This window comes from Pristiophorus japonicus, chromosome 10 (genome assembly GCF_044704955.1).
Source record: "Pristiophorus japonicus isolate sPriJap1 chromosome 10, sPriJap1.hap1, whole genome shotgun sequence".
In the NCBI taxonomy this organism is placed as follows: Eukaryota; Metazoa; Chordata; class Chondrichthyes; family Pristiophoridae; genus Pristiophorus; species Pristiophorus japonicus.
The window spans coordinates 203,674,437-203,687,284 of record NC_091986.1 but is presented as its reverse complement, the minus strand read 5'-3'; the positions used below and the strand labels follow the sequence as shown (position 1 = coordinate 203,687,284).

Sequence of the window (12,848 nt, the reverse complement as noted above, 5' to 3'; positions counted from 1 at the left end):
ACAAAGCGCTATCCAGCCAAATCCCACTTTCCAGTTCTAGGGTCCGTAACCCTGCAGGTTGCGGCACTTCAAGTGCATGTCCAAGTACTTTTTAAATGTAGTGAGGGTTTCTGCCTCTACCACCCTTTCAGGCAGTAAGTTCCAGACCCCCACCACATTCTGGGTGAAAATATTTCCCCTCAAATTCCCATTAAACATCCTACCAATTACTTTAAATCTATGGCCCCTGGTTGTTGATCCCTCTGCTAAGGGAAATAGGTCCTTCCTATCCACTCTATCGAGGCCCCTCATAATTTTATACACCTCAATCAGGTCTCCCCTCAACCTCCTCTGTTCCAAAGAAAACAACCCCAGCCTATCCAATCTTTCCTCATAGCTAAAATTCTCGTCCAGGCAACATCCTCGTAAATCTCCTCTGCACCTTCTCTAGTGCAATCACACCTTTCCTATAATGGGGTGACCAGAACTGCACGCAGTACTCTAGCTGTGGCCTAACTAGTGTTTTATACAGTTCAAGCATAACTTCCCTGCTCTTATATTCAATGCCTCAGCTGATAAATGCAAGTATCCCGTATGTCTTCTTAACCACCTTATCTACCTGTCCTGTTCAGGGATCTGTGAACATGCACTCCAAGATCCCTCTGTTCCTCTACACTTCTCTGTGTCCTACCATTTATTGTGTAGGGTTGGAAAGGTAGATGCACTTGTGGGAGAATCCAATTAGGTGCCATAAATACAAGCTAGTTACAAATAAATCCAATAGGGAAATAAGGAGAAATTGCTTTACTCAAAGTGATTAGAATTTGGTACTTGCTACCACAGGAAATGATTGAGGCCAATAGCTTAGATGGTTTCAACAGAAAACTAGATGAGTACATGAGAAAAAAGGGAATAGAAAGATATGCTGAAAGGCTGCGATGAGGGAGATGGAACAGGAGGAGACTCGAACATCAGCACAGACTAGTTGGGTCAAATTGCCTGTTTCTGTGCTGTATATGCTATGTAATTAATGCCATAGGGAGAGGAGGGAGCAACCTTGGATTGGGATGTTTTGAGGTGTAGCAGTGACACTTGGTGATCAGAATTGTTTCTGTGAAGGCTCATTGGAATAGTGAATTATCCGAACGAAAGTCTGGATTTATGGGCGACTGAAGTACATTTGACCAATGCTGGAAAATGTACACAAGTTATGGTCTGTACCCATGGAGAGAGTGAGTGTTAACACCATTAGACCTGCTGTGTCTTGCTTTGGAGGGGGGAGGGGGCGCGTGGGCGATCATAGAGTGTCGTGGCTCACTAGTACACTAGGGGGGAAATCAAAGCACTAATAATAGACGGAGATTCCCACATTGTACCACAAGCTGGGATCCTTCATAATCTTGATGGTATCAATGAAAATTTAATACTAATGTGGCATTTTGTATGGAGCTAGTTAGGGGCAGACCTATTGCTCCTGTTATCTGAGTGCCTCTTCGGGATGTGGTGGTGGTGCAGCAGATTGTTGTAGTATACTTTTCTTGAAGCCAGATGACGAGAGTGCCTTATAATGAGTTATCTTCTCCACTTCTCCCTTGCATCCCTATCAGTGTGTCAGCCGTGGCTCAGTGGGTAGCGCGCTCTCGCCTCTGAGTCAGAAGGTTGTGGGCTCAAGTCCCACTCCAGACACGTGAGCACAAAAATCTTGGCTGACACTCTAATGCAGTGCTGAGGTGCCGTCTTTCTAAGACATTAAACCGAGGCCCGTCTGCTCGCTCAGGTAGATGTAAAAGATCCCATGACACTATTTTGAAGAAGAGCAGGGGAGTTCTTCCCAGTGTCGTGGCCAATATTTATTCCTCAATCGCTGAAAACAGATTATCTGATCATTATCACATTGCTGTTTGTGGGACATTGTGTGCAAATTGGCTGCCATGTTTCCTACATTACAACACTGACTACACTCCAAAACTACTTCATTGGCATAAAAAAGGTTTTGGGATGTCCGGTGGTAGTGAAAGGCGCTATATAAATGCAAGTTTTTCTATTGATGTTCATTGATTAAAAAACAAGAGTGCCATTTTATACCATTAGAGGGAGTGCAACGATCTTAAGGGGTCAGCGGTTCCTGATTTCTTAGGACAGTGACTCCATACTGCAGCACTGCACTGAAAAGAATGTTAAAATGAGTAAGAATGTTTCATGCCAGAATCTGTATTAATTTGTACACAAACATTTAACCCTTAGACTACTGGCAGATTATGGGACACAAATAAAATGGGAAATGCCAGAAATACTCTTGTCAGCTAGGCAGCATCTGGGAAGTTAAAAGACAGGTTCATCATTTGAGGTAAAATCCCTCGATAGAACCTGTCTCCTTTTTCCCTGGGCTGGCAAATGTTACACTTGCATAACATTAGAATTGAGAAATTTCTTCACAGGGTGGTGAATCTTCGGAATTCTCTACATCAGAGAGCTGTGGATGCTCAGTCGTTGTGTATATTCAAGACAGGTCGATACATTTTTGGGAACTAAGAGATATGGGGATAGTGCAGGAAAGGTGGAGTTGAGGTAGAAGATCAGCCATGATCTCATTGAATGGCGGAGCAGGCTCGAAGGACCAAATGGCTTACTCCTGCTGCTATTTATGTTCTTAGACAGTGACGTTAGGGAAAAAAAGCACAATAATTAATCTGATCATATTAGGGATAGTCTCTTTAATTTAAACTAGATTCAACTTATCTGACAATTCACATTTTTCATAGCACTGAATTCCTACTTTGCTATTTTACTTCATTGCTGGGTCAAAATCCTCGAATTCTGTAGCTCGTGGGAGCACCATGCTATAGAAGAAATAAGAAATAGGAGCAGGAGTCAGCCATTTGGCCCCTTGAGCCTGCTCCGACATTTAATAAGATCATAGCTGATTTGATCATGGACTCGGCCCCACTTCCCTGCCTGCACCATAACCCTTCACTCCCTTATCGTTCAAAAATCTCCACCTTAAATATACTCAATGACCCAGTCTCCACTGCTCTCTGGGACAGAGACTTCCACAGATTTACGACCCTCTGAGAGAAGAAATTCTTCCTCATCTCAGTTCTAAATGGGCGGCCCTTATTCTGAAATTATTCCCCTATAAGGGCTTTAGTATTGCAACCACCTACAGGGCTATTAGAGATAGGCAACAAACATGGCCTTGCCAGCATTGTCCAGATCTAACGAACAAATAATTACAAAAATTACAGTAAACAGTAACTTTATGTAATTTGAACATTAAACCACTACATAAAAGATTTTATTTTAATCAGTTATCCTATTTTTTCTCCTCTCGGTCCTGTAACTTTAACTTTAACTTTAATTTGACTTTTTTCACAAGTAGTTTATGAAACTTGTTCTAACTTATTCCCCTCAATTGGGCGTAAAAGATCCCATGGCACTATTTTGAAGAAGAGCAGGGGAGTTATCCCCAGTGTCCTGGCCAATATTTATCCCTCAATCAACATAACAAAAAAAAAACAGATTATCTGGCCATTATCACGTTGCTGTTTGTGGGAGCTTGCAGTGTGCAAATTGGCTGCCGCGTTTCCTACATTACAACAGTGACTATACTCCAAAAGTACTTAATTGGCTATAAAACGCTTTGAGACGTCCGGTGGTCATGAAAGACGCTATATAAATCCAAGTCTGTCTTTCTTTCACTAGTTTCCTAATTCAAATCTCACTATCCTCACTCCTGCTCCCAAATGTCTGTTTTGAAGTTGGGAACAACTTTACATCAAATTGAAAATTGCCAGTTGTATCAAAGGATAGCTTTTCAGCCTATCAAATGGCAAAGACCTGGAGACTGACTGGGTTATTTCTATGGACACAACATTGTTAATCTTAGATGCCTTTAGTGTTAAAACCAAGTAGCCTCAGCAAGAGCCTATGCAGCCCAACAGTGTCTACAGTAAGTTTGATCATGATATGTAAAGAGTTATTAGAAGTCGGAAACAGGAGGAGGCCATTCAGCCCCTCTCCGCCATTCAATTAAATGTACGCCGATCTATATCTTAACTCCATTTACCGCCTTGGTTCTGTAACATTTAGGGCTCAGTTTTCCCATTGACATTTTTTTGGTATATTTCAAGAGTTATGCTCTCCTTTTTTGGCCCTGAGTACGCCAAAAAAATAGCTTGAAAGTTTCCCCGTTCTAATTTTTTTAATTGGCGCCGCGCAGCCTGTCCTTTAGCTTTAGCCTAATGTCTGCGCTGAAAAAGGATGCTCATTCTCTTCTGCGCATGCGCGGGGGGGAAAAAACTGATGTTTTTTGCGTGACTGCTGTGGGCGCACATGCCCAGTACACCTTCCGGTCTGTATTCGGCCAATTGTAAAGAGCCTGTTGTGTGTGAGAATTGTGTGAGAACTTTAACTCTTAGTGGAAAAAATCGTTGCTGCAATGTGCAATGCGGCTCAAGGAACAAGAATTCCTCACAAGGAAGTGGAGGCACTAGTTACTGTAATTGACTCCAGATGACACGAGCTGGATACCAGCAGAGGTCACACAAAGGTTTCACCAAAAGAAATGAAGATACGCTGGAACCAACTTGCAGAAGATTACTGTGCAATGGGGACCACCCCGAGGTCTGGAGGTCAGTGCAAAAAGAAGTGGCAGGAGCTTGGTCAAGTAGTTAGTGTAAGTGATATTTTCATTTATTCACTAGAATTGCAATTGTAAATGTGACCATCTGTATGTCCCGCCCAGCAGAAAGACACCCTCTCTTAAAAAGTTATATTTTCATCTTTGCAGAGGAAGGTGGCCCATAACAAAAGAGAGAGAACTCGAACAGGAGGAGGCCCGGCAAATCTGCACCCACTGACACCCTTGGAAGACAGGGTCGCTGCTTTGATGGGTCCTGCCTGCAGAAAAGCAACCATCACTGCACAAGCTGGGCCCACACTCGAGGGAGAGGGTAAGTCTTGCAAATTCCACATTCTGGCGTTGCTAAAAGTTAAGTACTGCACGGGCTAGCCACGCTTCGGTTCGTGGGGATGTCTCCGTCAGCTACGCTTCAGTTGATGCAATGTGCTATCATTCATCGTGATCCTTCAAATGAGCCTGCTGCCTGCGCTGTGTGAGCCTACTCATGCCACCCACCCTGCCCCCTCCTCTGCTGCTAACCACTTTTCTGTTCTGTTCTGCAGAACTTGAGGCCAACCCTGATCAGGCTGAAGCCGATGCAAAAGAAGATTCAGACGCAGTCGAGCCTGAAGAGGAGAACATCTTCCAATCCCACCTTCCAGACTAAGAGTAGGAGGGGGAGGGAGGGGCTGAAGCCCCCACTGTTGTACTCACTCTGGAGGAGGTGCTGGTGCCGCCCATTGAGGTGCCAACCCCTTTCCTGAGTGATACGAGTGTTGGGACATTTCCTGGTTTCACACAGTCCGAGACTGCGGGTTCCAGCAAGGCACACCCAGGGCCCCACCGTCCGAGACTGCGGGTCTCAGTTGGATGCAGCGAGCCACACCGAGGGTGATGAGGGGAAGGAGAGGTCGACAGCGCTCTCCTGAGATGCAGGATGTAACAGATGTAGTCCAGATGATGGCAATGAGTGCGGAGAGCTTTTGACCTTGTGCAATCACTCCTGGACACCATCGGTGGGGTGGGTGATGAGGTATCAGGACTGTTGGGAGAATGAACAACACTCTGACGAGAAATGGGAACGCTGTCCAGGCACATGAGGTGGGGGGGGGGGGGGGGGGGGGATGTCGGAGTTAGCTGCTGCAATAAGGGAACATGTCCAGATCCCACGGCCATTGACGGAATCAACTGCCACTCCCACTCCAATCCCCAGACCCCAGCCTCTGAAGAAACCCAAGCCGGGCCTTCCACATTATCGCCTGCCCACGTCCCCCCATCAAGAAGTGTGCATTACCCGAGATGCTCGAAAGAATAAGCTTGGTACCAACCCGAGAAACGGTGAGCCACCGACTGCGGGCAGTCACCAAGACCAAGTGCAGCAGGCGGCCTTAGAATAAAGTAGAGGAGAGATGGGTGCAGCCTTTCTTTGCTGCTGCTGCTGTTATTATTGCTGTTACTGTAGTAACTGTTCTCAAATTAAAAGCTTTTTGTAAGTGATGTAAATTTACAAGTTTAAAAGTTTGTAGGTGATCTTCACTGAAAACTTTAAAGTTTGATACAAGAATGTTAAACTTTGTAATAAAATATATTTTAAATTATAACTGAATCATTACATTATTTGTTCCATTAACACAACACAACATTACGGAACAGGTCCAAACAGTTAACATGGTCAATTTGGAATTATTGCCGCTGAGCCTTCAGGCAGCAAAGTGTTCACGGATGAGCTGCTGACGCAAGGCTCGAGCAATCGTTAAAGGGGCATGATGGCCCTCCCTCCCTCCGCCGTCGTACTCCGGGTTCAGGTAGTTGCATGGCTTCCTCATCCTCCTCGTCATCTGCATCTTCCTCCTCATCATCAGCCACTCTCACCTCAGGTGGGTCTTCTACTACCAGCTGCTGCTGCCTCATGATGGCTAAGTTACCCAGCATGCAGCACACAACAGTGAACTGACCGACAATCTCAGGGGAGTATTGCAAGTAGCTTCCGGAATGGTCCAGGCATCATAAATGCTGTTTCAAGATGCCAATGGTCCTCTCTATGATGCTGCGCGTCGCAATGTGCAACATGTTGTATTGATGGTCAGCTTCCGTCCGAGTTACGCGTGGGGCGTCATGAGACAGGTGGCGAGGCCGTACCCTTTGTCTCCCAGCAGCCAGCTCTGCCCTTCTGGCTGCTGCTGAAACATGGTAGATATAGCGCTCTCGCATAGGATGAACGCATCATGGGTGCGTGTAGGGTATCTCGCATCAACTGACATGATGAGATGCATGTCGTCACACACGAACTGCACATTCTCGGAGTGGAAGCCTTTTCTGTTCCTGTACATCTCTGAATCCTCCAAAGGTGCTCGCAAGGCAATGTGGGTACAATCAATGCAATCCTGTACCTTTGGGAAGCCAGCAATCTTGGAGAAGTCCACAGCCCTGTCACGCATTGCCTGGGCGGTCATGGGGAACTTTAGTCATTCCTCCGGGTATATAGTGCAGCAGTCACCTGCCGAATGCAGATATGTGTTGCATGTTGAGAAATGGAGCACACATTTCCAGTTGTGGCCTGGAATGATCCAGATGCATAAAGTGAAAGTGCAGCTGTAACCTTTATTTCAAATTACAAAGCAGGTCTCCTGATACTTCTAGGTTGCAGGTCTGCTTTTATTAACTCTCAGATCTCAGTTACAACTTCTTTGCAGAAACGCAGCCTTCTCACACAGTCTGCATCACTCAGGTGCAGGTATGAATGCCTGTCTCGATATACCTGATGTAGGTAAGGCCTCCTGCCCATCATCCTACTTGTTCTGAGGTTCCTCACTTGATGATGTGTAATCAATCTTCTCCGCAGCATCATCATGCGGAAGTCTTGCACGAGGTATGGCATTGTCAATATTGCCCTCATTTAATTGTAGCTTTGCAAGAAGCTCAAAACAACAGGACAAAGCACTCATATCTTCTTTCCTCTCCCTCTCTCTCCAAGGTGGATGCCTTAGTATGGACCACACCCTGGTCTGCGCAGGCGCAATAGGCTTGCTTAGAATGGGAAGCGAGGCATTCAATAAATAAACAAAGTCTAATGCAATTCTGTAATTTTTCGATTTTTTTCAAAGTACCACCCCACCATCGACCGAACGTCTCCTCACCAGGCTCGAGGGTCGGCCGGCAGAATTGTTCCCTCACCCGAACACTGGCTCGGCGTCCATCCACAGTCCCCCCCCCCCCCCCACTCCTGGGCTTCTTTTGAAGTTGCTATATAGCTTAAGGGTTCTCATCCCTTCCGTTCGGCTTCCACCCCACCTCGGGCTTCTGTTGAAGCCGAGCCCCTGTGTCCGAGCGATTCTGCCAGCCGACGCTCGCACCCTCGAGCCCAGTGAGGCGTGGTACTTTGGCAAATAAAAATCAAAAATTGAAGAATTGCATTAGACTTCCTTTTTCTCCCTTTTGACTTTGAAAAAATTAAGATTCATGGTGCATATTCTTTGTCGTCTTGTCTCCCTCCAAAACTTCGCCGAAAAAAAATGGCGTCTTTCTGCGCCGATATTTTAATGTGTGCTGGTTTTTCTTAAGTGCCCAGAAGGTTTTTTTGGAGTGGTCACATACGCCGTCCTAGGAAAAATGTGAGTTGGCCAAACTGGCTTAAATGTGTAAAACTGGCGCAGACATCAGGTTACCCCCTATGGTGCAAAAAAAAACGAACCTAAAAAAATCGTAACTGACTGAGCACAGAAACTTTGGGGAAACTTGGATATTTTAATTTATGCCAAAAAAACGGCGCACGGCAAAAAAACGGCAGAAAATTGAGCCCCTAATATCCTTGCCTAACAAAATCTCAATCTCAGTTTTGAAATCTTTAATTAACCTAGCCTCAACAGCTTTTTGAGAGTTCCAGATCTCTACTGCCCTTTGTGTGGAAAAACTGCTTCCTGACCTCACCACTGAACTGTTTAGCTCTCATTTTAAGCTTATACCCCCTCCCCCCTCCCCCTCCCCCTCCCATTCTGGATTCCTCCACCAGAGGAAATAGTTCCTCTCTTTCTCTCTCTCTCTCTCTCTCTCTCTCTCTCTCTCTCGCTCTCATCAACTCCTTTAATCATCTTAAACACCTCAATTGGATCACCCCTTAATCTTCTATACTCAAGGGAATACAAGCCGAGACTATACAACCTTCCTGCTCTTGTATTCTATACATGAGATACTGACCCTTGGTCCAAAATTTCTCTCTCTGCTGTTTCAGTAGAGGTATTAAACCATTTGTTTGAAGGTTATGCTTGAACTGTTTAAAGCACTCATAATTTAATTCTATCAGCCCTGATAGCATTTTGTTTTGCTTATTTTTCTCGGTTTTCTAACTTGATTTTTTTTCTTCTTCTTGCAGGGTCTTAGGTTTGAAGTGGTGCCTTCATGGTTTAAGGAGACACTTGACAAGTCCGCCTTTAAAATGCCATACGATTACGCAAAAGCAACTGCAAAGGAAAAAGCCCTCGAGGTGGCGAGAAGGATGCACTTGGTTTGTAATAAAAAGCTGATCAAATTGTGTACCAAAAGTCCTGCAATTGCCCGCTTCCCCTATGTGGGAGTACCAATATCATTGTTGTGTGGAAATTATTTTACAATGGGGCCCTGTAATTTTTTCAATGGGAAATTAACATGAGTGCTTTCAAACAAATGGTTTAATACCTCTACTGAAACAGCAGAGAGAGAAATTTTGGACCAAGGGTCAGTATCTCATGTATAGAATACAAGAGCAGGAAGGTTATGCTTGAACTGTTTAAAGCACTCGTTAGGCCACAGCTAGAGTACGGCGTGCAGTTCTGGTCACCACATTACAGGAAAAATGTGACTACACTAGAGAGGGTACAAAGGAGATTTACTAGGATGTTGCCAGGACTGGAGAATTTTAGCTATGAGGAAAGGTTGGATAGGCTGGGGTTGATTTCTTTGGAACAGGAGGCTGAAGGGAAGATTTATTGAAGTGTTTAAAATTATGAGGAGCCTAGATAACGCAGAGAGATCAATAACCTGGGGGCATGGATTTAAAGTAATTGGTAGCAAGATTAGCGGGGATTTGAGGAGAAATGTTTTCTCCCAGAGGGTGATCAGGGTCTGGAACTAACTGCCTGAAAGGGTGGTAGAGGTAGAAACCCTCATCGCATTTGAAAAGTACTTGGATATGCATTTGAAGTGCTGTAACCTACTACAGGGCTACCGACCAAGAGCTGGACAGTGGGATTAACTTGGATAGCTCTTCTTCGGCTGGCACAGAATTGATGGGCCGAATGGCCTCCTTCTGTGCCGTAAATGTCTCTGATTCTATGATGCATGGTGTAGTTTCAGGGCCTGGGCGCCTTGTGATGATGCACCAGTTCGGGGATGGTCGAATGGCTGGCTCTACTCGACATGGCTGGCTCTGCAAGGGTTACTTCAGAAGAAAAATGATGCTGAAATATAAAATAGCAAATAACTGAAATAACCATCTTAAAATTGGAAAAGTGGCAAGTTACACGCTGCGTACATGATCAGTGCTAAAGGGAAAAAAAGTATATAAAGTTGTAAAACATACTGGGAATAATAAGTAATGTATCAATACAATCAGACTAAAAATGGGAATCTAACTCAGATAAATATTGCGATTTCCTTTCAGTGCCAGATTGAAGGAATACGCTGGGATAAGGAGCTACAGTAGCCTGTGATGTTCACCTTGTGACAAATTTTAAAAAGATTGTCTAAATCTATATACTTAGAATCATAGAAAATAGGTGCAGGAGTAGGCCATCCGGTCCTTTGAGCCTGCACCACCATTCAATAAGATTATGGCTGATCATTTCAACCTCAGTACCCCTTTCCTGCTTTCTCTCCATACCCCTTGATCCCTTTAGCCATAAGGGCCATATCTAACTCCCTTTTTAATATATCTAACGAACTGGCCTCAACAACTTTCTGCGGTAGACAATTCCACAGGTTAACAACTCTCTGAATGAAGAAGTTTCTCCCCATCTCGGTCCTAAATAGCTTACCCCTTATCCTTAGACTGTGACCCCTGGTTCTGGACTTCCCCAGCAAAGGGAACATTCTTCCTGCATCTAACCTGTCCAGTCCTGTCAGAATTTTATATGTTTCTATGAGATCCCCTCTCATTCTTCTAAACTCCAGTGGATACAAGCCCAGTCGATCCAGTCTTTCTTTCTTATGTCAGTCTTGCCATCCCGGGAATCAGTCTGGTGAACCTTCGCTGCACTCCCTCAATAGCAAGAACGTCCTTCCTCAGATTAGGAGACCAAAACTGAACACAATATTCCAGGTGTGGCCTCACCAAGGCCCTGTACAACTGCAGTAAGACCTCCTTGCTCCTATACTCAAATCCTCTAGCTTTGAAGGCCGACATGCCATTTGCTTTCTTCACTGCCTGCTGTACCTGCTTGTACCTGCTTGCCAACTTTCAATGACTGATGTACCATGACATCCAGGCCTCTGCACCTCCCTTTTTCCTAATCTGCCGCCATTCAGATAATATTCTGCCTTCCTGGTTTTGCCACCAAAGTGGATAACCTCACATACTTGGGCTTTGCATATAGTGTACGTCACCAGACTATTGATGGCTAAAATGATCACGTTAAAGTAACCATGCTGAATGCACAACTATAGACGGATGATAAAGCCACCAGGAGCATTGCGCAAGCACCATTAAGCTGCTGAATCAAATTGCTCAATTTCTTTTCAAAACCAGGATCCTGGAACCAGCAATTAACACAGGATGAACCAATTAAATCACTCTTCAACACTGCTTTAAGCTGCCATTTTCTTTCTCACTCGGCTAATTGCAGCATTTATAATGCACAGCAATGCACATTTCTGTATCGATATTGGGGTAGAGTTTCCACTTTGGGCGCAATCAGTAAATCGCGCTCAAAATGCTCTTGAAATTGTGCTGGTTAGGTTACAGTTTAAGTTTCCAATAAAAATAATTTGCATAATGTGTAAAATCTTCCATGAACCATCGCAATTGGGCAACGTAATAGAACATAATTGTTTTTACGTTCCATTAAAGATGTATTTAAGAGTAGTAACCTGGTCCAGTTTTCTTAATGCTGCTGAAAACAGGATTTTCACTGAAAATTACTTGAAAAAAAACTATAGTGAACCATTTACTAATTTATTGGTGTACATTTGTCAGTTTCTTAGTAGATTAAATATTTTTTGATATGGAAAAAGTTCAAAAACGTGCCTGCTAGTGCCTGTGCACCTATGAAAATTAGCGTAATTTGAAGAGCCTTCCCGAACCAGCTGAAACTTGCTATGTCAACCTGGGGGCGTGGCCAGTTTTGTGGGTGGGGCCTGATCCGGCAAATTGAATCTTCAACCAGCACAAAAGATCGCGGAAAGCACAAACGCATGTGGTTTTGGGCATAATTCACTTATTGTATTAATAAAACTGGAGGAGTGATGTCGAAGAAGCCTTGGCAAGTTGCTGCAGTATACCTTGTAGATGGTACACACTGCAGTCACATTGTGCCGGTGGTGGAGTACGTGAATGTTGAAGGTGGTGGATGGGGTGCCAATCAAGCAGGCTCCTTTATCCTAGATGGTGTCGAGCTTCTTGTGTTGTTGGAGCTGCATTCATCCAGGCAAGTGGAGCGTTTTCCATCACACTCCTGACTTGTGCCTTGTAGTTGGTGAAAAGGCTTTGGGGAGTCAGGAGGTGACACACTCGCTGCAGAATACCGAACATCTGAACCGCTTTTGTAGCCACAGTATTTATCTGGCTCATCCAGTTAAGTTTCTGGTCAAATGTAAATGTAAATATTGTGGGGTCAAGTTTCGGGCCGCGCCGAGAACGGCGCAGCCCCGCGAGCCACACCTGATTTTCGCACTCAAAGCCGCGCCTAAAACTTAGCTCGGTATTCTCCCCGCTGCTGCAACGTTCAAGCCCTTGGCACAGCGCAGCACAAGCTGCAGGGGGCGGAGCCAAGTCCTGGCGCTGTAAACAGTGCCGCGACCTCTGCACGTGTGCGAGTATGTGCAGTAGCTCCAGGCACCCGAGGCTGTGTGGAAGGGGCCCGAAGCACGCCGCCCCTAACCCTGGCCGAATGGGCTCACTGGGGCAACGAAGATTGGACTGGACCTCCCTCCTCTTGAGCTCCTGCTCTGGCTCCCACCCCGCCCCACCTCACCCCATTCAGCTCCCGCTCTCTTTCTCCCCGCCCCCGAGGCCCCTCTTCAGCTCCCGGTCCGGTCTCTGCTCCCTCCACGTCTTCGG

The 12,848-nt window shown here is 45.2% G+C and overlaps 1 protein-coding gene across 1 annotated transcript in view; it reads left to right on the top strand.

The window, feature by feature from the left end:
* The window catches only part of LOC139274665 (probable bifunctional dTTP/UTP pyrophosphatase/methyltransferase protein), a 44,254-nt gene that overhangs the window by 8,813 nt on the left and 22,593 nt on the right, over positions 1 to 12,848 (top strand). The window contains exons 3-4 of the mRNA XM_070891342.1: positions 8,970 to 9,216; positions 12,486 to 12,604. Of these exons, the coding sequence (XP_070747443.1) occupies positions 8,970 to 9,216; positions 12,486 to 12,604 (366 nt within the window). The remainder of the gene's footprint in view (positions 1 to 8,969; positions 9,217 to 12,485; positions 12,605 to 12,848) is intronic.